Raw genomic sequence first — 21,634 nt, forward strand, 5'->3', positions numbered from 1 at the left:
TACAGTGTTCACCACCAGCAATCTGTCTTTCAACTTATTTGATTATACAGACATCTCTAACTGAAATTATATTCATACATCCAATTTTGTTTGTTTTTTCTATAAAGGATGCACGGTCCGGTACAGCACTTATGGCATCTGGATGTTACCCACAGTCAAACTGGCTATTCTGGTAGGACTACAGAAAGTTCATATTGTTTTAGAGAGCAATACTGGATTACCATGGTAGTATTCTGTACATAAAGCACAGAGTACCACTGTTCAACTAAACATGACAACATTCCCAGTGGTTTGTGGTTTTAAAATTCACAATATAGATGTATCCGCATTCACCTACCCTCATATGCTGCCAAGTATCCCGGCTTGGTGTGCCTCAGAACTTGCCACTTAGCCATGCCATGTGATGTTTTTATAAAAAGGGTTTGATCCAGATGCAGTCGCAACTAAAATAGTGTCGCAACTGATTGATTATCGGTAGAATGTGCATGCGTTGCAGCCGCAGTGCGCATGCGCCAAGGTACCTTTGCAATGTGTCTGGGCAATGCTGGACCTAACAGTAGGACTTACAGTGCAATATACAAAGCTGTGATGCCTTGTGTGTAAGACTGTTTTGGGTTATTATCTTTGTTGCTTTAAATCGAGGAAGGGCACTAACAGCAACTTTCTCTGGTGGGCTAGTTTAGACAGTAACAGTGACACCCACCAAATATATAAAGAACACTAACATAATTGTTATGCATTTTACATAGTTCAGCAAGTTGCCCTGTCTCACCAGTTACCTGTTGTAGCCTGTCTGTGGTATTATATTAATGTTTAGTTATAATACTAACTACAATACTTATGCTGTGGTGTATTGTACTTGTGCTTTGATTGTCTGTGACTGGGAAATGTTTCTATGTTTATCCTGTACAGTCCTGCAGACACTCGGAGTTTCCTAAGGCTGGGTACACATTATCGGCCGATATGGTAAGCATACACACTTACTAACTGGCCACACGACACGTCTGTGCAGACATCACAACTGGGCAGGAATTTGCATTTGACTGCCCAGCTGTGATGTCAGCCCCATGTAGTCAGTGAACAGCAATTGGCGAGACGCCCGTACACACAGCCAGACATGCAGATATATAGGTAGTGCTGCAGGGCCGACGCAATATGTCTGTGAGCGAAGACGCTCGCAGGCAGATCAGGTGTACACACGGGTGGTCTTCAGTATGCCGAATGTCGGGATCCCGGCGCACAGTATACCGGCGCCGGAATCCCGACACCCGGCATACCGACAGCTATTCTCCCTCGTGGGGGTGCACGCCCCCCCTGGAGGGAGAATAAAATAGTGTGGCGCGCATAGCGCGCCATCGTGCCCACTGCGTGGCGAGCGCAGCGAGCCCGCAAGGGGCTCCTTTGCGCTCGCCCCACTGTCGGTATGCCGGCGGTCGGGCTCCCGGCGCCGGTATGCTGGTCGCCGGGAGCCCGAGCGCCGGCATACCGTACTACACCCGTACACACCCCCTACTGACGACCTACAGATATATCGCCCATTCGATCATTGTGTACCCTGGATTATACAGTAAATAAAAAATAGTACCAGTAATAATAGTATTAGTAATGATACACAGTAGCTAATAATATGCAAGTTACAAACAAACTAATAGTCTGAAAGTATAAAATCATAGCTTTTACAATGATTAAGGTTAACAGACCTTTATGTTTTCAGGAAGATTGAGCAGCTGCCTCTTCTCCTTTAGCCTTTTCCATACAGTTTCCACTGTTTCCTCCACAGATGACATTGCTGAGCTGGTGGCCCCATGTTGCTCCACTACAATAGAAGCCACTGGTGTTTCTTCATACATTTTACTCTGCGTGGCTCTTGGCACGTTTTGATCTTCAGACATTTTCAGTTTCAACTCTGAAATAAATAGTTCATTAAAAACAGTTTGTGCAATCTAGAGCAGAAACACTGTGATTGTTGGATCTCTGGACCTGATACTGATTTGGAAGTAAAGTTTAAAAAGCAAGTAATTTTCCCTCTGAAAAAAACCCAAAACATGCTCCAATGTAAGGGGGGCAAAAACACATATATAGTTTCTGTGCAGGGTAAATACTGTCTGCTTTTGCATGTAGCCCACAAATGTTACACAGTTTTATTTGTACACTAGACTTTAGATTTCAGTTTGAACACACACCACCTAATTCTAACTCTCTCTGCACATATTACATCTGTCCCACCTGCAGTGCAGCATGGTTTTGCCCAGGTGCACAGTTACTTGCTTTACTTCCAAATCAGAATCAGGACCTCTGTGTGTTAGGTGACAAGAAAAAATCAATTCCATTTATAATTAGGTTTATATTTTACATTTACATTTTAAATGCTGAAGTCAACAAACATGGGTTAATGTTATTCTCCAACAATAATTATATTATTTTTCTACAGATCTGCATTTATGAATAGGAATGGGAGCTGTGATATTGTGCGTTCAGCTGATTAATAGAAGCAACAGCAAAAGCCATTACTACTAAGGCTATGGGGATGGTATAACAAATGCAGCTCCCGTACATATAATACCAGCAAGCGACAGGCAGCTCGTCACAGCTTCCAAGGTAGTTCACGCGGCGGTGGGTGCATAATATTTTGCCGGCCGTCAGCCAATCAGAGCTTTTGCGCCGGCTCCTGATTGGCTGCCGGTCCACACCATATTTCAAATGGCCGCGTGGCCGGACACAACAGCGCTGGGACTTCAGTGAGGACAGGGCGGGAGACTGAAGCATGCGCTGTGCTAGTGCGCACTCCTCCCCTCATCTCCTCCCGTCAGACACACACAAGCGAGCAGCGGCTGCAGGGGCAGAGTCCACAAATTGTGAGCACTACTTGTATCTGTCACTAATGGGGGAATTACATGTATCTGGCACTGCTGGGGGGGCATTATTTGTATCTGGCACTGCTGGGGGGGGGCATTGCTTGTGTATCCGGCACTGCTGGGAGGCATTATTTGTATCTGACACTGCTGTGGGGGCATTACTTGTGTATCCGGCACTGCTGGGGGGCATTATTTGTATCTGGCACTGCTGGGGGGCATTATTTGTATCTGGCACTGCTGGGGGGGCATTACTTGTGTATCCGGCACTGCTGGGGGCATTAATTGTGTATCCGGCACTGCTAGGGAGCATTATTTGTATCTGGCACTGCTGGGGGGGGGCATTACTTGTGTATCTGGCACTGCTGGGGGCATTAATTGTGTATCCGGCACTGCTAGGGAGCATTATTTGTATCTGGCACTGCTGGGGGGGCATTACTTGTGTATCTGGCACTGCTGGGGTGCATTCATTGTAATTGGCACTGCTGGGGGGGACATTACTTGTGTATCCGGCACTGCTAGGGAGCATTATTTGTATCTGGCACTGCTGGGGGGGGGGCATTACTTGTGTATCTGGCACTGCTGGGGTGCATTAATTGTAATTGGCACTGCTGGGGGGGGGCATTACTTGTGTATCTGGCACTGCTGGGGGGCATTATTTGTATTTGGTACTGCTGGGGGGGGGCATTACTTGTGTATCTGGCACTGCTGGGGGGCATTATTTGTATTTGGTACTGCTGGGGGGGGGCATTACATGTGTATCTGACACTGCTGGGGGGCATTATTTGTATTTGGTACTGCTGGGGTGGGGCATTACATGTGTATCTGGCACTGCTGGGGGGCATTATTTGTATTTGGTACTGCTGGGGGGGGGCATTACTTGTATATCTTGCACTGCTGGGGGACATTACTTGTGTATATGGCACTATGATGGGGGCATTACCTGTGTATCTGGCACTATGCTGGGGGCATTACTTGTGTATCTGGCACTGCTGGGAGGGCATTACTTGTAGTTGCGAGGCCACATCCACTTTTGTGAGGCCACACCCACTTTCGCAGGAATGCGCGCGCATTGGGGGGAGGGAGTAGCTCTTCCAGAGGTTTTATTTTCTGAGAGTAGCTCACACCCCAATTAAGGTTGGAGACCACTGTATTATACCACTATATGATACTATTACATAGATAATGAGGCTGAAAGAAGGTCTAACTAATAATCTAGAGCTGTTGATCAACAAGACTGTTAAAAAAAACAAACCTGTAATGAATTTACCAATATAGGGGTATATTCAATAAGAGTCGAATCCATTCCGACATGCATTTGTCGGAATGGATCCGACAACCCCTATTCAAAGAGTGGCCAAATCTGACTGTCGGATTTGGGCCTAATCCGACAGTTGGATTTGGCCGCTGCTGCAGATGCTCACCGCGGCGCTGCTGCTCCCCGGCACTGCTCCTCACCCCGGAGCCGCTCCCCTCACCCCGGCGCCGCTCACCTCAACCCGGAGCGCGAGATCATCAGCTCGGCAGGGTGGATGGAGGAGGCGGCGGCGGCAATGTCAATCCAACTTTTTACAAAGTCGGATTGACATTGTCGGAAACGGGACCAAAACCTGTCGGATTTGGTCCCCTTTTCGACAGAAGCGCGCGGATCGACAGCTATTCCGCCGATCCACGTGCATTCTGACAGCTTTCTGACAAGTCGAATTTCCTGACTTGTCGGGAAAAATGGGGCCGCATTGAATAGGTCGGAACCCCTTCCGTAAACTGCCATCTTTCCGACAAGGGGTACTGAATACACCCATTAATCTCTCAACAAGATTACACTCGGTTTATAAATGATATCTATGCATTTCAGGCACAAGCTTCACAGATGTAATGCTGTTTTGAGAAACTGAAAGCAGTAATTAGGGCCAATTGATTAATAGCAGTAAGGAAAAGATGAATGCTATGCAGAATTTTTTTTTAAGGTTCCATTAATTAGCAGTGGGTTGGGTATATGGGTGACCGGTGGTTACATAACTACATCCCATTAGCAATTTCTGCAAAACAGCTTTTAGCTTGGCTTGAACTGGTTTATGTGGATTTTTGCCTGACAATGAAATTCAGCCCCTTGATGCAAACTTTCACCTACAGCAGCCATCACACCTGTTGGTGACACACCAGACTGACGTTAAAAAACATCAAGGAGATGGGGAGGGTCCAGCTACAGTGAAACCTCTCACCTCACCAACTTTCAGGCTGTTTAATATATTTTCTGGCACCAAACTGTGTGCAATGCTGCTTCTGCAATGAAACAGCACTCCAGTCCTACCACACTGTCACAAGCAACCACATATCCTCAGTGCACACTAACAGTCCAGGTTTTAATGATATCCATACTTGAGCACAGGTGACTTAATTAGAATCTCAGTTATTTTGATTTCATCATCTGTGCTCAAGCAAGGATATAACTAAAACCTGGACTGTTAGGTGCCTTGAGGGCCGGCCTTGAGAAACACTGACTGATACCGCTTTCACATCGCAATGCCGGGTCCCACTCGGGAATTGGAAACAGGTCCTTCCCGGGTGGGACCCAGCATTGGACCCTACACACCGCCATCGCGGGGATGGAGCCGGCATCGGGTGCGGAGGTGGCGCTGGGAGATGACATCATATCCGCACCGCCTCTCCCTATGCTGTGAACGGGTACCGGGTCGCATTGACCCAGGTAACCTGTTCACACTGCGCCTGCCCCGGTAATAACCATTCTTATAACCCGGGTTGAATTACCGGGTCAGGCGACCCGGGATTTGTGGAGTGACCCTTTCACACCGCACAGCGTCCCGTATTGACCTGGCAATATACAGGGTCGATACCGGGTTATTTGTGAGGTGTGAAAGAAGTATTAGAGGGCAACATGTGACATGATTTGGGATCCCCTCAAGGTCCACAGGCCTGGTTCTTTGCTAGGGATAGCTGAATCATCTAATCAGTGCAAAGCACTACATGGTTATAGTAACCGATACTGTAGTAACTAACAAACTCAGTCTGTACTGAATCTATTATTTATTAAAATAATGGAATAGCTTTTGGAATCTCTGATGCCTCTTACAGATCTCCTGGATGAAAAAAAATGACCATCCCTATTTGTGTTTATATAACTTCCTGAGAAAGTAATCTGGTGCAGGACAAAGAGGGCTATTTAATTAGGGCAGTTTTTTCACCTAGGCGAAAAATTCAACAGGAGCGAATAACATATGGAACTGCGAATCTGCATGTTTTTGCACCTGTGTCGGTAAAAACGTAAGCAGCTTTCACCGATTTTGAGGCATTTTTCCTCAATGTCTTTTCACTACAATAAAAAAAATAAAAAATAGTGAAAAGGCATTGGTGAAAATGCCTTAAAAACAGGCAAAAACGGCACACAATTGAATACGCAGGGGGGTGAATTCGATAGCTCAGAAATTGTCGGAGATAATTGAATACCCCCAAAAGCCATTAATATAAATCTGGACACAGTGGTATAAACTCCAATCTTGTTGGTGGTGATAGCTGTATTGTTGCTAACCTTACATTTTACAAAACACAACCATCCGTATGTTCACATTTGTTTTGTCCATTGCATTAAGCAAGCATCTGTGGCCACTGAAATCTCTAATTTTTAACATGCTCACTTCAATTGGATGACAGTGCTTCATTGTTATATTTTCTCAAGATCACAGATAATCGCATAAAAGAAAAAAAAAAAGAAAAAGAATGGTACAGTACCTTTCAGCTGTTTGCGAGCCTTTGCCAAGTCATTCATCCATTTCAGGCATTCAAGATTAGACGTCTTATCGCTGTGAGATGGCTAGAAGAAAAATACAAAGAAAACAATAATAAGCAAAACTATTAAAAAAATAATAATAAGCCTTTATGTATAAAACAGATAAAAACATAAATCATGTTATATAACAGAAAGGCCATTCCCCAGAAAGTGAACCAATTTGATGTGGAGTAAAAAACCATCAGTATTTCCTATACTGGTGATTATGTGGCAACACTAGTATTTCTGTAAATGCTAATCCTGATGAAGCTAGCTACTACTGGAAACAAAGGCACGTGAATAACATTATTTCAAGAGGAAGTTTAAAAGGTTTATGTACTTTAATGCATATATTACTAATAAATATAAAATAATTGACATATTATAAAATATTATTATAAAATAATAAAAAAACTGTTGCACACGTCCCTTTCCGTCACACTGGATGTCCCACTCTGTCACCTAAAGAATTAGGTTAATTTTGTACAAAGAACAAATGCAAATAAGAATTTACTTACCGATAATTCTATTTCTCGGAGTCCGTAGTGGATGCTGGGGTTCCTGAAAGGACCATGGGGAATAGCGGCTCCGCAGGAGACAGGGCACAAAAAAGTAAAGCTTTACTAGGTCAGGTGGTGTGCACTGGCTCCTCCCCCTATGACCCTCCTCCAGACTCCAGTTAGGTACTGTGCCCGGACGAGCATACACAATAAGGGAGGCATTTTGAATCCCGGGTAAGACTCATACCAGCCACACCAATCACACCGTACAACTTGTGATCTAAACCCAGTTAACAGTATGACAACAGAAAGGGCCTCTTAAAGATGGCTCCTTAACAATAACCCGAATTAGTTAACAATAACTATGTACAAGTATTGCAGACAATCCGCACTTGGGATGGGCGCCCAGCATCCACTACGGACTCCGAGAAATAGAATTATCGGTAAGTAAATTCTTATTTTCTCTATCGTCCTAAGTGGATGCTGGGGTTCCTGAAAGGACCATGGGGATTATACCAAAGCTCCCAAACGGGCGGGAGAGTGCGGATGACTCTGCAGCACCGAATGAGAGAACTCCAGGTCCTCCTTTGCCAGGGTATCAAATTTGTAAAATTTTACAAACGTGTTCTCCCCCGACCACGTAGCTGCTCGGCAGAGTTGTAATGCCGAGACCCCTCGGGCAGCCGCCCAAGATGAGCCCACCTTCCTTGTGGAGTGGGCTTTTACAGTTTTAGGCTGTGGCAGGCCTGCCACAGAATGTGCAAGTTGAATTGTGTTACAAATCCAACGAGCAATCGACTGCTTAGAAGCAGGTGCGCCCAACTTGTTGGGTGCATACAATATAAACAGCGAGTCAGATTTTCTGACTCCAGCCGTCCTTGCAATGTATATTTTTAAGGCTCTGACAACGTCCAACAACTTGGAGTCCTCCAAGTCGCTAGTGGCCGCAGGCACCACAATAGGTTGGTTCAGATGAAATGCTGATACCACTTTAGGGAGAAAATGCGGACGAGTCCGCAGTTCTGCCCTATCCGAATGGAAGATTAGATAAGGACTTTTATAAGATAAAGCCGCCAATTCAGATACTCTCCTGGCAGAGGCCAGGGCTAGTAACATAGTCACTTTCAATGTGAGATATTTCAAATCCACCTTTTTCAATGGTTCAAACCAATGGGATTTGAGGAAATCTAAAACTACATTTAGATCCCACGGTGCCACCGGAGGCACCACAGGAGGCTGTATATGCAGTACTCCCTTGACAAAAGTCTGGACCTCAGGGACAGAGGCCAATTCTTTTTGGAAGAATATTGACAGGGCCGAAATTTGAACCTTAATGGATCCCAATTTGAGACCCATAGATAATCCTGATTGCAGGAAATGTAGGAAACGACCCAGTTGGAATTCCTCCGTCGGAACCTTCCGATCCTCGCACCACGCTACATATTTTCGCCAAATGCGGTGATAATGTTTCACGGTGACTTCCTTCCGTGCCTTAATCAAGGTAGGAATGACTTCTTCTGGAATGCCTTTCCCTTTTAGGATCTGGCGTTCAACCGCCATGCCGTCAAACGCAGCCGCGGTAAGTCTTGAAAAAGACAGGGACCCTGCTGTAGCAGGTCCCTTCTCAGAGGTAGAGGCCACGGTTCGTCCGTGAGCATCTCTTGAAGTTCCGGATACCAAGTCCTTCTCGGCCAATCCGGAACCACTAGTATTGTTCTTACTCTTCTTTGCCGTATGATCTTCAATACCTTTGGTATGAGCGGCAGAGGAGGAAACACATACACTGACTGGTACACCCAAGGAGTTACCAGTGCGTCCACAGCTATTGCCTGTGGATCTCTTGACCTGGCGCAATATTTGTCCAGTTTCTTGTTGAGGCGAGACGCCATCATGTCTACAATTGGTCTTTCCCAACGGTCTATTAACATGTTGAAGACTTCTGGATGTAGACCCCACTCTCCCGGATGAAGATCGTGTCTGCTGAGGAAGTCTGCTTCCCAGTTGTCCACGCCCGGGATGAACACTGCTGACAGTGCTATCACGTGATTCTCCGCCCAGCGAAGAATCTTGGCAGCTTCTGCCATTGCACTCCTGCTTCTTGTGCCGCCCTGCCTGTTTACATGGGCGACCGCCGTGATGTTGTCCGACTGAATCAACACCGGCTTTCCTTGCAGGAGAAGTTCCGCCTGGCTTAGAGCATTGTAGATTGCTCTTAGTTCCAGAATGTTTATGTGAAGAGACTTTTCCAGACTCGTCCATACTCCCTGGAAGTTTCTTCCTTGTGTGACTGCTCCCCAGCCTCTCAGGCTGGCGTCCGTGGTCACCAGGATCCAATCCTGAATGCCGAATCTGCGGCCTTCTAATAGGTGAGCCTTCTGCAACCACCACAGAAGTGACACCCTTGTCTTTGGTGACAGGGTTATTCGCAGGTGCATCTGCAGATGCGACCCTGACCATTTGTCCAACAGATCCCTTTGGAATATTCTTGCATGGAATCTGCCGAATGGAATTGCTTCGTAAGAAGCCACCATTTTTCCCAGGACTCTTGTGCATTGATGTACTGACACTTTTCCTGGTTTTAGGAGGTTCCTGACCAGATCGGATAACTCCTTGGCTTTTTCCTCTGGAAGGAAAACCTTTTTCTGAACCGTGTCCAGAATCATTCCTAGGAACAGCAGACGAGTTGTCGGGATTAAATGGGATTTTGGAATATTCAGAATCCACCCGTGTTGTCTTAGCACCTCTTGAGATAGTGCTAAAGCTGTCTCCAGCTGTTCTCTGGACCTTGCCCTTATTAGGAGATCGTCCAAGTATGGGATAACTAATACGCCTTTTCTTCGAAGAAGAATCATCATCTCGGCCATTACCTTGGTAAAGACCCGAGGCGCCGTGGACAATCCGAACGGCAGCGTCTGAAACTGATAGTGACAGTTTTGAACAATGAACCTGAGGTACCCCTGGTGTGCGGGGTAAATCGGAACGTGTAGATACGCATCCTTGATGTCCAAGGATACCATAAAGTCCCCTTCTTCCAGGTTCGCTATCACTGCTCTGAGTGACTCCATCTTGAACTTGAACTTTTTTATGTAGAGGTTCAAGGACTTCAGATTTAGAATAGGCCTTACCGAGCCATCCGGCTTCGGTACCACAAATAGAGTGGAATAATACCCCTTTCCTTGTTGTAATAGGGGTACTTTGACTATCACCTGCTGAGCGTACAGCTTGTGAATGGCTTCCAACACCCTCTCCCTTTCGGAAGAGACGGTTGGTAAGGCAGACTTCAGGAAACGATGAGGAGGATCCGTCTCTAATTCCAACCTGTACCCCTGAGATATTATCTGCAGGATCCAGGGGTCTACCTGCGAGTGAGCCCACTGCGCGCTGTAATTTTTGAGACGGCCCCCCACTGTCCCCGAGTCCGCTTGAGAGGCCCCAGCGTCATGCTGAGGTTTTTGCAGGAGCCGGGGAGGGCTTCTGTTCCTGGGAAGGAGCTGCCTGTTGGTGTCTCTTCCCTCTTCCTCTGCCTCGTGGCAGGTACGACAAGCCCTTTGCTCTCTTATTTTTGTAGGAGCGAAAAGGCTGCGGTTGAAAAGTCGGTGCCTTTCTCTGTTGGGGAGTGACTTGAGGTAAAAAAGTGGATTTCCCGGCAGTAGCCGTGGCCACCAAGTCTGATAGACCAACTCCAAATAACTCCTCCCCTTTATACGGCAAAACCTCCATGTGACGTTTTGAATCCGCATCGCCTGTCCACTGTCGTGTCCATAAGGCTCTTCTGGCTGAAATGGACATAGCACTCACCCGAGATGCCAGTGTGCAAATATCCCTCTGTGCATCACGCATATAGATAAATGCATCCTTTATTTGTTCTAACGACAGTAAAACATTGTCCCTATCTAGGGTATCAATATTTTCAATCAGGGATTCTGACCAAACTACTCCAGCACTGCACATCCAGGCAGTTGCTATAGCTGGTCGTAGTATAACACCTGCATGTGTGTATATATTCTTTTGAATAACTTCCATCTTTCTATCTGATGGATCCTTAAGTGCGGCCGTCTCAGGAGAGGGTAACGCCACTTGTTTGGATAAGCGTGTGAGCGCCTTGTCCACCTTAGGGGGTGTTTCCCAGCGCGCCCTAACCTCTGGCGGGAAAGGGTATAATGCCAATAACTTTTTTGAAATTATCAACTTTTTATCAGGAGCAACCCACGCTTCATCACACACGTCATTTAATTCTTCTGATTCAGGAAAAACTGTTTGTAGTTTTTTCACACCATACATAATACCCTGTTTTACGGTATCTGTAGTATCAGCTAAATGTAACGTCTCCTTCATTGCCAAAATCATATAACGTGTGGCCCTACTGGAAAATACGTTTGAATTTCTACCGTCGTCACTGGAATCAGTGCCCGTGTCTGGGTCTGTGTCGACCGACTGAGGCAAAGGGCGTTTTACAGCCCCTGACGGTGTTTGAGGCGCCTGGACAGGCATTAATTGATTGTCCGGCCGCCTCATGTCCTCAACTGACTGTTTAAGGGAAGATAAACCATCACGTAATTCCACAAATAAAGGCATCCATTCTGGTGTCGACCCCCTGGGGGGTGACATCTGCATATTTGGCAATTGCTCCGCCTCCACACCAATATCGTCCTCATACATGTCGACACCACGTACCGACACACACCGCAAACTCACAGGGAATGCTCTAATGAAGACAGGACCCACTAGCCCTTTTGGGGAGACAGAGGGAGAGTCTGCCAGCACACACCACAAAGCGCTATATATACAAGGGATATCCTTATATTAAGTGCTCCCTTATAGCTGCTTTAATATATATATATATAGCCATTAATGTGCCCCCCCTCTCTGTTTTACCCTGTTTCTGTAGTGCAGTGCAGGGGAGAGACCTGGGAGCCGTTCTGACCAGCGGAGCTGTGACAGAAAATGGCGCCGTGTGCTGAGGAGATAGGCCCCGCCCCTTTTTCGGCGGGTTCTTCTCCCGCTATTTTTCCAGTCAGGCAGGGGTTAAATATCTCCATATAGCCCCTATGGGCTATATGTGAGGTATTTTTAGCCTTGTATAAGGTTTATATTTGCCTCTCAGAGCGCCCCCCCCCAGCGCTCTGCACCCTCAGTGACTGCCCAGTGAAGTGTGCTGAGAGGAAAATGGCGCACAGCTGCAGTGCTGTGCGCTACCTTATGAAGACTGAGGAGTCTTCAGCCGCCGGTTTCCGGACCTCTTCACGCTTCAGCATCTGCAAGGGGGTCGGCGGCGCGGCTCCGGGACCGGACTCCACGGCTGGGCCTGTGTTCGATCCCTCTGGAGCTAATGGTGTCCAGTAGCCAAGCAGCAAATCCACTCTGCATGCAGGTGAGTTTACTACTTTCCCCCTAAGTCCCACGTTGCAGTGATCCTGTTGCCAGCAGGACTCACTGTAAAGAAAAAAACCTAAACTAAACTTTCTCTAAGCAGCTCTTTAGGAGAGCCACCTAGATTGCACCCTTCTCGTTCGGGCACAAAATCTAACTGGAGTCTGGAGGAGGGTCATAGGGGGAGGAGCCAGTGCACACCACCTGACCTAGTAAAGCTTTACTTTTTTGTGCCCTGTCTCCTGCGGAGCCGCTATTCCCCATGGTCCTTTCAGGAACCCCAGCATCCACTTAGGACGATAGAGAAAAAATATTTACATTAATATATTATGAAACCATTGGGTCTGCTTACCCTGCATAGGAAAAATCAGCGCCCCGCCTTTTCTAATTTCACAGAACTTTAATGTTATGTTACCTTGGAAGAATTTTGTGTTTTGTCTGAGTCCTGTTCTGTCACAAGAACATTGTATTTTTTTTTTTTTGCAACAGTTACTAACTTTTTGTGAACTTTTATTTTACTTGAATCAACTTCAAGCTTTAACTGAGTCATGATAAAAGAAATTTCTAGATTCATTATTGAACCTTATTTATTAAATGGAACTTAATTTAAAAAATGTACCCAAATGTCCAATTCCGTCACATGGAATGGCCCAGAACAGTAATAACTGGAAAAATAAAATCACTCTCACAAACTATAATAGATGACTAACTGACAAAGAGTTATGCAGACACAAAGAAAGTGTTGTTTTGAAATGTCACAGCCATGTACATTGGATTGAGTCCAATTGAAATGAAACAGCGGAACGTTAAATCATTCAGACTCTATTTCAGAAACACTCTATATATTAAGTGATACAATGCCAGAGAAAATTAGGTAATCTCTGTATTCATAATAGGCACTCCTTCCTCCTCTAATAGAGATCACACCTTATATTGTGTCATTGTCTTAAAAAATAAAGTGGTAAAACTATTAGGAATCTACTCACACGATAATTTCTCTCCTGCTCAAATTTATCTTCAAATTTCCTGATCTTCTTCTTGAGGTTCTGTATTTGTTTGGTAAGTTGTATGACCGTCAAGGGTTCCTTGGGATCTTCACAGTTCCCTCTTGATGAGCTCCTTGGCCTTTAAGGATGACAAAGGAGTCAGTAGGACATTACCTTTGTTAGATGGATGAGTTACATTGGAGGATATACCATTCAAACTATTTTTAAAATATTTACAAAGAAACAAATAACATTGACCAAGAAACTGGTGGCACCCTCCACGTGTTCAGTCTCTAAAGTAAAAGAATGAATTTCTATGAGTGAAATGGAAAGGATGTCACATAAGCTCTCAAATTGTTCAAATAGTTTTAAAACACTTAACTGCCTTATATATATATATATATATATATCTAAAAAGAAAGACAGGGGGGGCGCTCCATAGTGCAGAGTCAATTTTTAATTTTAAAAGCACACAAAACACTGCGGTTTAAAACACAACGATAATTGCCCGTACCAGAACAAAATCCGCTGTGGGCTTAATACCACATGATTTAAAACACATATGCCCCCGGCAATTCTCCAAACCTCCGGCAGATCTCCTGAGACAGGACCTCAGCCCCGTGCCGCTAGACCGCTGAAGACAGCCGCCGCACGTCGGGACACCGTCACCCGTCGATAGCCACCGAGGCAGGAGGGGGCACGATCACACACGTCAGCAAGCCACGCCCCTACGCGTTTCGTCACAGACTTCGTCAGAGGGCTGTGACGAAACGCGTAGGGGCGTGGCTTGCTGACGTGTGTGATCGTGCCCCCTCCTGCCTCGGTGGCTATCGACGGGTGACGGTGTCCCGACGTGCGGCGGCTGTCTTCAGCGGTCTAGCGGCACGGGGCTGAGGTCCTGTCTCAGGAGATCTGCCGGAGGTTTGGAGAATTGCCGGGGGCATATGTGTTTTAAATCATGTGGTATTAAGCCCACAGCGGATTTTGTTCTGGTACGGGCAATTATCGTTGTGTTTTAAACCGCAGTGTTTTGTGTGCTTTTAAAATTAAAAATTGACTCTGCACTATGGAGCGCCCCCCCTGTCTTTCTTTTTAGATATCTGTGTTCCCGTGGAATTCCGGGTTATTTGTGACGGCGGGGGAGCTGCGGTTCTATTAAAAGAAGGACATTGGTGCATCCACTCTCCTCTGATTAGAGAAGTGACTTTTAAGCTGCACTGGCTTAAGACTTTTTATTCTGACTGAGCGCATCTGATTATTTTTTATTAGTTTATATATATATATATATATGTGGAAAAAAAGGGGGAAATTGGCGCCCAGGGATTAGTGTAACCTGTAGAATGTACAGAACCCTATGGGTTTCACAAATATTACCAATTTTAAAACAAAAGCATGAACTGTTCCTTCATAAAAGTTTATTAAAATTTACAAAATGACATATCCATCATGTTACATAGACATTATGATGTAATTTCTCTTATAATGATCCATCCATGAAGTTGTGGAGGAATGTAGACAATTTTAAGCAATATCTTAAATCCTTCCTCATAGGATATTCAGAGAGCACATCAAGTAAAAAACCCCTTATATATATATATATATATATATATATATATATATATATATATATATATATATTTATTTATTATTATTAATTTATTCATTTATTTATTTTTTACAAATTGTAAATGATACATTAATGAATTATGTGAATCATATTTATTAGAAAACTTATAGAACACTATTTTAGTAAACAGAAAATGCCTAGGGGGTTGAAAGCAACACAATGTGGGCGTGAGTATCAGACCTCTGTAGCATCTCACTATTCTTATGTGCTCCAAACACAACAGAAATATATTACATCTGGGCAAACAGTGTCCATAGAGCTTATCAATCGCTCATTATAAAATGTGAGATTTAAGAGCACTACACTTTTCCAGCTACAATAAAACACCATTAAAATTAGTCAAGGGCGTTTCTGAAGCTGGAAAAGTGCACATGTGACACCCCACGCAGCAGTGGTATCGTGACTGCACCATATTCCCTTACACTATAACAATGAGGGGTGTAATTATTATTATGCGCACTAAGGTCAATTAAACCAAATAAACTTCACTTAAAGTAGATACATTATGTTGCAGGAATTAAAAAACGGGGCTTCATTATAACGACAGTATATGGTTTAAGTATGGTATCAGGGTCAGCATAGGAATGCATACAAATTTGGCTTTGCCATAAAGAGTAGACAACCCTCTGCTGCAATGCTCTCCTTCCTACCCCTGCTTTCTCTTGGCTTCATATGGTGTGTTCCCAAATAAGGAAAAGGTGCTGCCACAGTCAGTGTGCTATGTCACGGTCCACCAGCTGTCCATAGTTATAGGAGTAACATTGGTGGTCATTCCGAGTTGATCGCAGCAGCAATTTTGTTAGCAGTTGGGCAAAACCATGTGCACTGCAGGAGGGGCAGATATAACATGTGCAGAGAGAGTTAGATTTGGGTGGGGTGTGTTCAAACTGGAATCTAGATTGCAGTGTAAGAATAAAGCAGCCAGTATTTACCCTGCACAGAAACAAAATAACCCACCCAAATCTAATTCTCGCTGCAAATGTTATATCTGCCCCCCCCCCCCCCCTTCCCCTGCAGTGCACATGGTTTTGCCCAATTGCTAACAAACTTGCTGCTGCGATCAACTCAGAATTACCCCCATAGTTATGGAGCTGTCCATAGTATAAAGAGGGACATGTTTATAGGAGCTCAACATTTGCAATGGCTATATGCAGTCACCTACATTTATAATGGGAAACACCTCTTTGCTCAAGATCTCAGCTGTATTTATCAAAATGTTTCTACACTATTTCCACAATATTTATGTATTGCAATTGTGTAAGGCAAAACTGGTTTTACTTACATCATGAACTGCTGAGTGCTGGGAGGGGATGGTGCAGACTCTGGATCCAAGTTGAATCTTTGACTTTGACTGAAGATAGAGCAGCGTGGGGAGAGCAATGGGTTATCGCCATCAGTAATGTGGAACAGCAGCCGGCTGGTTCCAAAGCTGCGAGTATCATCCGCTCCATGATCTGTTTCATTCTGAGACTCTCGATGTGCTGACGTAGGATCTAGAATTACAGTTGCAGGTTTGTATGTAAGGAAAGGGCATACTCATAGTTTTTAGGTGCCACAGCACGCATTGTACACACAGGAGAGAACGTTGTACATCACTAATTTGTTAAATAAGCTCAAATTTAATAAGGAAAATAAATCATGGGATATATTCAAACACTGTTCAGCTATTAACACTGTGTGTCAGTATAAGGCAGACAATAGTGCTGCCCAGTTCGCCGGGATCCCATGCGGCGGTATCTCAACCGCTTCCCGGCCAGGAGGATAATGAATTAATAGTCTTTTCCAGCTCCTATCACCCGCTAATAACTTTACCGCCTGTAATACTTCTGTAACTCATGAAATAAAGGACGCTGCTAAGTATAAAGACATGACTAAAGGAATCCCTTGTTACTGATTGATCGGTTCATGTTTGATACTGTTATACTATAATGAGGTCATCTGGAATTTCTTTTGGATAAGGAACAATGTCATGTTTCTAATGCCGGAATCAACAAGCCAGGGAGAAGGTTTGTAAAGGATAATATCACCCAGCTAGTACACAATGTAACGTCACCCTTATCCCCAAAGTAGGGCTCCTCTTCTACGTGGAGGATGTGGGCCACCTGAGAAAAGGGGTGTGGGAGGTTGCTTTTTACATAGAATACTCTATTGTTTTTCAGTTTGTAAAGTAATCTAATTTTAGTTAACGTTTTCAGGTTGCTTTATATCTGGGTTCAAGAATTAAGCAAATCAGGTGTTTTCTATTTTTTTATTGATTAGAAAGATGGGAATTTAAAATTTAGCAACACGGAGAAACAATGTAGTGTTCTCTCAATTAGGCTTATTATGTGCCTGCTATAGACTAGTTATGGTGACCTAAGCAGGACTATAAGATACAAGTGCTGTCTAGTCTACTAATTGCTACGCTACACTGGCATTGTGCCAATATTAACCGACATCCCAGGGCAAACTTATCCTGAGCCTCAAACCCCAATCTCAGCCATACCACCTTGTACAAATATATCCACAGTTATAATGGCTGTTACATTTGTAATTGTGCTATCAGTTGAAATTCCGGCACAGGTGGACAATACTGCATTTACTGTGTTCTTGCATTTGTTTCCAACTCTTTATAAATCACTGTATTAAAGATTTGAGAATTGGACCACTACTGTTTCAATAAATTACACCGATCATTTAAAATCTACTCTGGTCTCCCTTTGTTAAATATACCAGGGACACACGCTTTCTCTCACCATTACTTTAAGGTTAGCGCTAGGGTCACCATAACTATGAGGTTGGTTACCTCCCACACAGCTGCTTCCAAGTGCAAGGACGGACGCTTTTTTAGCGCATGTGCACGCCACCACACATCTGAGTCTGCTTGCAGTGTTATCACTGCAACTTGAGTGACTGTTAAAACAGGCTTAATTACACCCATCAATAATCACACCGATGTACAGAATATAATGGCACTTTCCTGAATGATACAGAAAGTGTCAGTGTGCAGTCTACTCACTGCATAAGTGCTATAGGCCGTGATGTAATGGGAGCCGATATTGCAGCACAGAAAAGTATTGCACCGCATCGGACATTATAAATGTGCGTCTATTTACCGGAACTCGGGCAATGTAATGGCGTGCGTCTCGGATCCAAGGTGTCACGGTATTTAAACTAGAAAACGTCCGATATTTTCGGACCAACCAAAATGTGTCTTTTAATATAGGAGGACCACAGTGCCAGAGAAGGTCACTCACTGTACCCCAAGAGTCCCATGAATAAAGCAACACACACCCTAAATAATACGCAGTGCTCCAGGAAGCACAAGCAGTTTATGCCGATTTAAATGATATGCGGCATGCCTATATTCTGTGTGTAATTGCAACTGTATCTAATTATGTTACAGTGTTCGGCTAGAATACACTGTAGCATAACATTTTGTATGCAAATACAGTTGCTATTACACAGAATATAGGCATGCTGCATATAAATTTAAACAGCAGGAGCTGCTGGTGCGTCCTATTTACATCGTTATGATTCTAAAAAAAAGCACTGTGAGTAGGACACTGTAGAATAGGTGAATAGCCATGCTGTAGATCACTTAATCAACATAAACTACTTGTGTGATTTAGTACATTAATTTGCGTCTATGATGCATTTGTGTGTTAAAAAAAAAACAAGTACAGTACATGGAGTATTTCAAAATTACACATAAAACATAGGCATGTCACATATCACTGGATTCAGCTGGAACTGCTTGTGCGACTTAGTACATTTATATGCCTCTAATACACATTTTCCAGGGAAAATAATGTAAAAATTACATGTACTTGTTCATTTGTCATAATGTATTGAAAAGTGTTTAATTATTGCAACTGTGCTTGAAAACTGTACTTATAATTGATTTCTAACATTTTCTTAACAAACTCGGCCAAAAAACCCCACCTCTAAATTCTTAGAGAGTTGTAGAATTGTTTTGTGTCAGACTTGCAATATCGGACTCCAATTGTGATGGATGCAGCCGTGCCAGGGTCACGTTGCGTATTTTTTGGCCAGCCTGTTCCTGCATTCAGTATGTAAGTCCAAGATGTAGGATATAACTGAGTGTGACCATCTACAGCCCACCGCTTGCATGCTCAATGGAGTGGTGTATCCCCTACTATTGTGGACATTAACAGGACAATATATGGTTAAATGCTGAACCTGTCATCTACTATATGTATTTAGGTAATTGTCCCTCTTTTTATATGGTTGTGCCTCTCAGTGAATATCTTTCTAGCCCTGATCTGCTCCCTACAAAATGCCTATGACATGCATATGTGTGATTGTATTGTATTGTACTAATGTGTGTAAGGGCTTGTAGTCAGGTGTGTGCCCAGCCAGGTAAGCTGTCTAGGACATCTGGCTGTGTGATAAACAGGAAGTGCAGGGCTGATCCCCCTCTGTCGCAGCCCCCCCTTCACAGGAAACCTCAGTCAGCTGAAGGGCTTGTGACATCACAAATTACTACAAAGGGTTAAAATGGACTCAGGTTATGCCCTCAGGGCAGCCAACCTTCTTATCTCCATAATTAGTGCCTATTGTTCTGGATGGCCTTCCAGCAGATGACCAGGCTCCAAAGCCACAGGGGGTGTCCAAGCTGCCCTGAAACACATCCTAAATACAGCTTATAGCAAACCACCAAGTAGGCGCACAGTACCAATGATGTTGATAAAAAACAATTTATTGACATAAAAACAATAACAGACTCATTAAAAGACCACAACAATACACAGAGCATATAACTGAGGTATTATAAGCCTCTAATACACACATAAGATGTGTTAATATGTGAAAGGGACGCTGAAATACGGGAGAGCCCGTCTCTGTAGGATAGGGTTAATCTCTCACATTAATTCCATATCAAACAGTTCAAATGGAAATGAAATCCTGCAAAATGATGTAATAAGCGTCTATGACCATAGAGGTGTCCAGATTTAAATACTGTTTCCTTGGAGCAAAATGTGAATAATAAACCAACCGATTGCTGTTACTCACTGAGACGTAGTGATCTCTTACTGCACGGGATAGGTAGTTGAGAAGCCGCTTGTTATCACCCTGTGCATGGGTGAGACATCTGTCAGCGGTATATTCAGGTGGGAACCGTTCCCTTCAGTGCGGCACCAAGTGAGTGTGTCAAACCACCGTGCAGATCCCCCAGCTTACTGAGCAACGCCCGGCCGGGCAAGGTGTAGCAGTGTTCCAAATGCAGGGGAAATTTGAGTGGGATGATTAGATCGCAGGTTGAATCATTCACCAGCAGCTTGTAACAGACGGCTGATAGCAATAAATGTTGCGCTCCATGGGACACTTAGTGGTCAATTGTGGCCCTTTCTTCTGTACCCTCAACGCGTTTCTCCGCACCTCAGGCGGCTTCTTCAAGAGGCAGAGTGTTCTTCTCTGAGCACTATTTTGATTCTTTTATACCTTGTCCCATTAAAATCATTAGGAACAGGTGAGTATGAAGGCTCAACAGGTGCTTTGGAATCATAGCCTTCATACACAGATAACGTGTCACAGATTTTTTAATTAAACATGGTCAGTTTAAAAAGCATTTTAAATTAAATCATAGGACTGTCAGTTTATCATAGAGAAGAACAACATATATAAAAAACATTTCTGTTATGCGGATAGAATCACTATAATCCCATAAGACTGCAGCCATGCTAAAAATCTTTCTAGCAGCTGTAGCATTATAATTTAATAATCTCCAACACCTAAGTGGGGAAAAGGAGTATATGAGCATGTGTGCACATATGGTGGGTTAAGTACTATGTGTTATTAATAGCATATTATAGTAGACATTAAGTTTATTAGATCTTAATTTTATTATTTATTTATAAACATTTATACTGAGAAAGCCTATCATAAATCATGTGAAACAACATGTGTAAAAACATATCTACATAACACATCCCTTCATATTGCTATCTTTATAAGCTCAAATCTTAGTGTTATAGCATGGGACAATGTGAATTATAGAGAAACTTAGCATACATAAACATGTTTATATATGCTAAGTTTCTCTATAATTCACATTGTCCCATGCTATAACATTAAGATAGGCTTTCTCAGTATAAATGTTTTCCCCACTTAGGTGTTGGAGATTATTAAATTATAATGCTACAGCTGCTAGAAAGATTTTTAGCATGGCTGCAGTCTTATGGAATTATAGTGATTCTATCCGCATAACAGAAATGTTTTTTATATATGTTGTTCTTATCTATGATAAACTGACAGTCCTATGATTTAATTTAAAATGCTTTTAAACTGACCATGTTTAATTAAAAACTCTGTGACACGTTATCTGTGTATGAAGGCTATGATTCCAAAGCACCTGTTGAGCCTCCATACTCACCTGTTCCTAATGATTTTAATGGGACAAGGTATAAAAGAATCAAAATAGTGCTCAGAGAAGAACACTCTGCCTCTTGAAGAAGCCGCCTGAGGTGCGTTGAAACGCGTTGAGGGTACAGAAGAAAGGGCCACAATTGACC

At 43.7% G+C, this 21,634-nt stretch overlaps 1 protein-coding gene across 8 annotated transcripts in view; it reads right to left on the bottom strand.

Moving 5' to 3' along the window:
* The window catches only part of FAM13C (family with sequence similarity 13 member C), a 914,350-nt gene that overhangs the window by 41,520 nt on the left and 851,196 nt on the right, over positions 1-21,634 (bottom strand). For all 8 annotated transcript variants that reach the window (XM_063961752.1, XM_063961754.1, XM_063961756.1 and 5 more), the window contains 4 exons: positions 16,402-16,612; positions 13,493-13,631; positions 6,600-6,681; positions 1,701-1,906 (listed from right to left, as the gene is read on the bottom strand). In XM_063961752.1, coding sequence (XP_063817822.1) covers positions 1,701-1,906; positions 6,600-6,681; positions 13,493-13,631; positions 16,402-16,612 — 638 coding nt within the window. The remainder of the gene's footprint in view (positions 1-1,700; positions 1,907-6,599; positions 6,682-13,492; positions 13,632-16,401; positions 16,613-21,634) is intronic.

This window comes from Pseudophryne corroboree, chromosome 3 (assembly GCF_028390025.1).
Source record: "Pseudophryne corroboree isolate aPseCor3 chromosome 3, aPseCor3.hap2, whole genome shotgun sequence".
Classification (NCBI taxonomy): Eukaryota; Metazoa; Chordata; class Amphibia; order Anura; family Myobatrachidae; genus Pseudophryne; species Pseudophryne corroboree.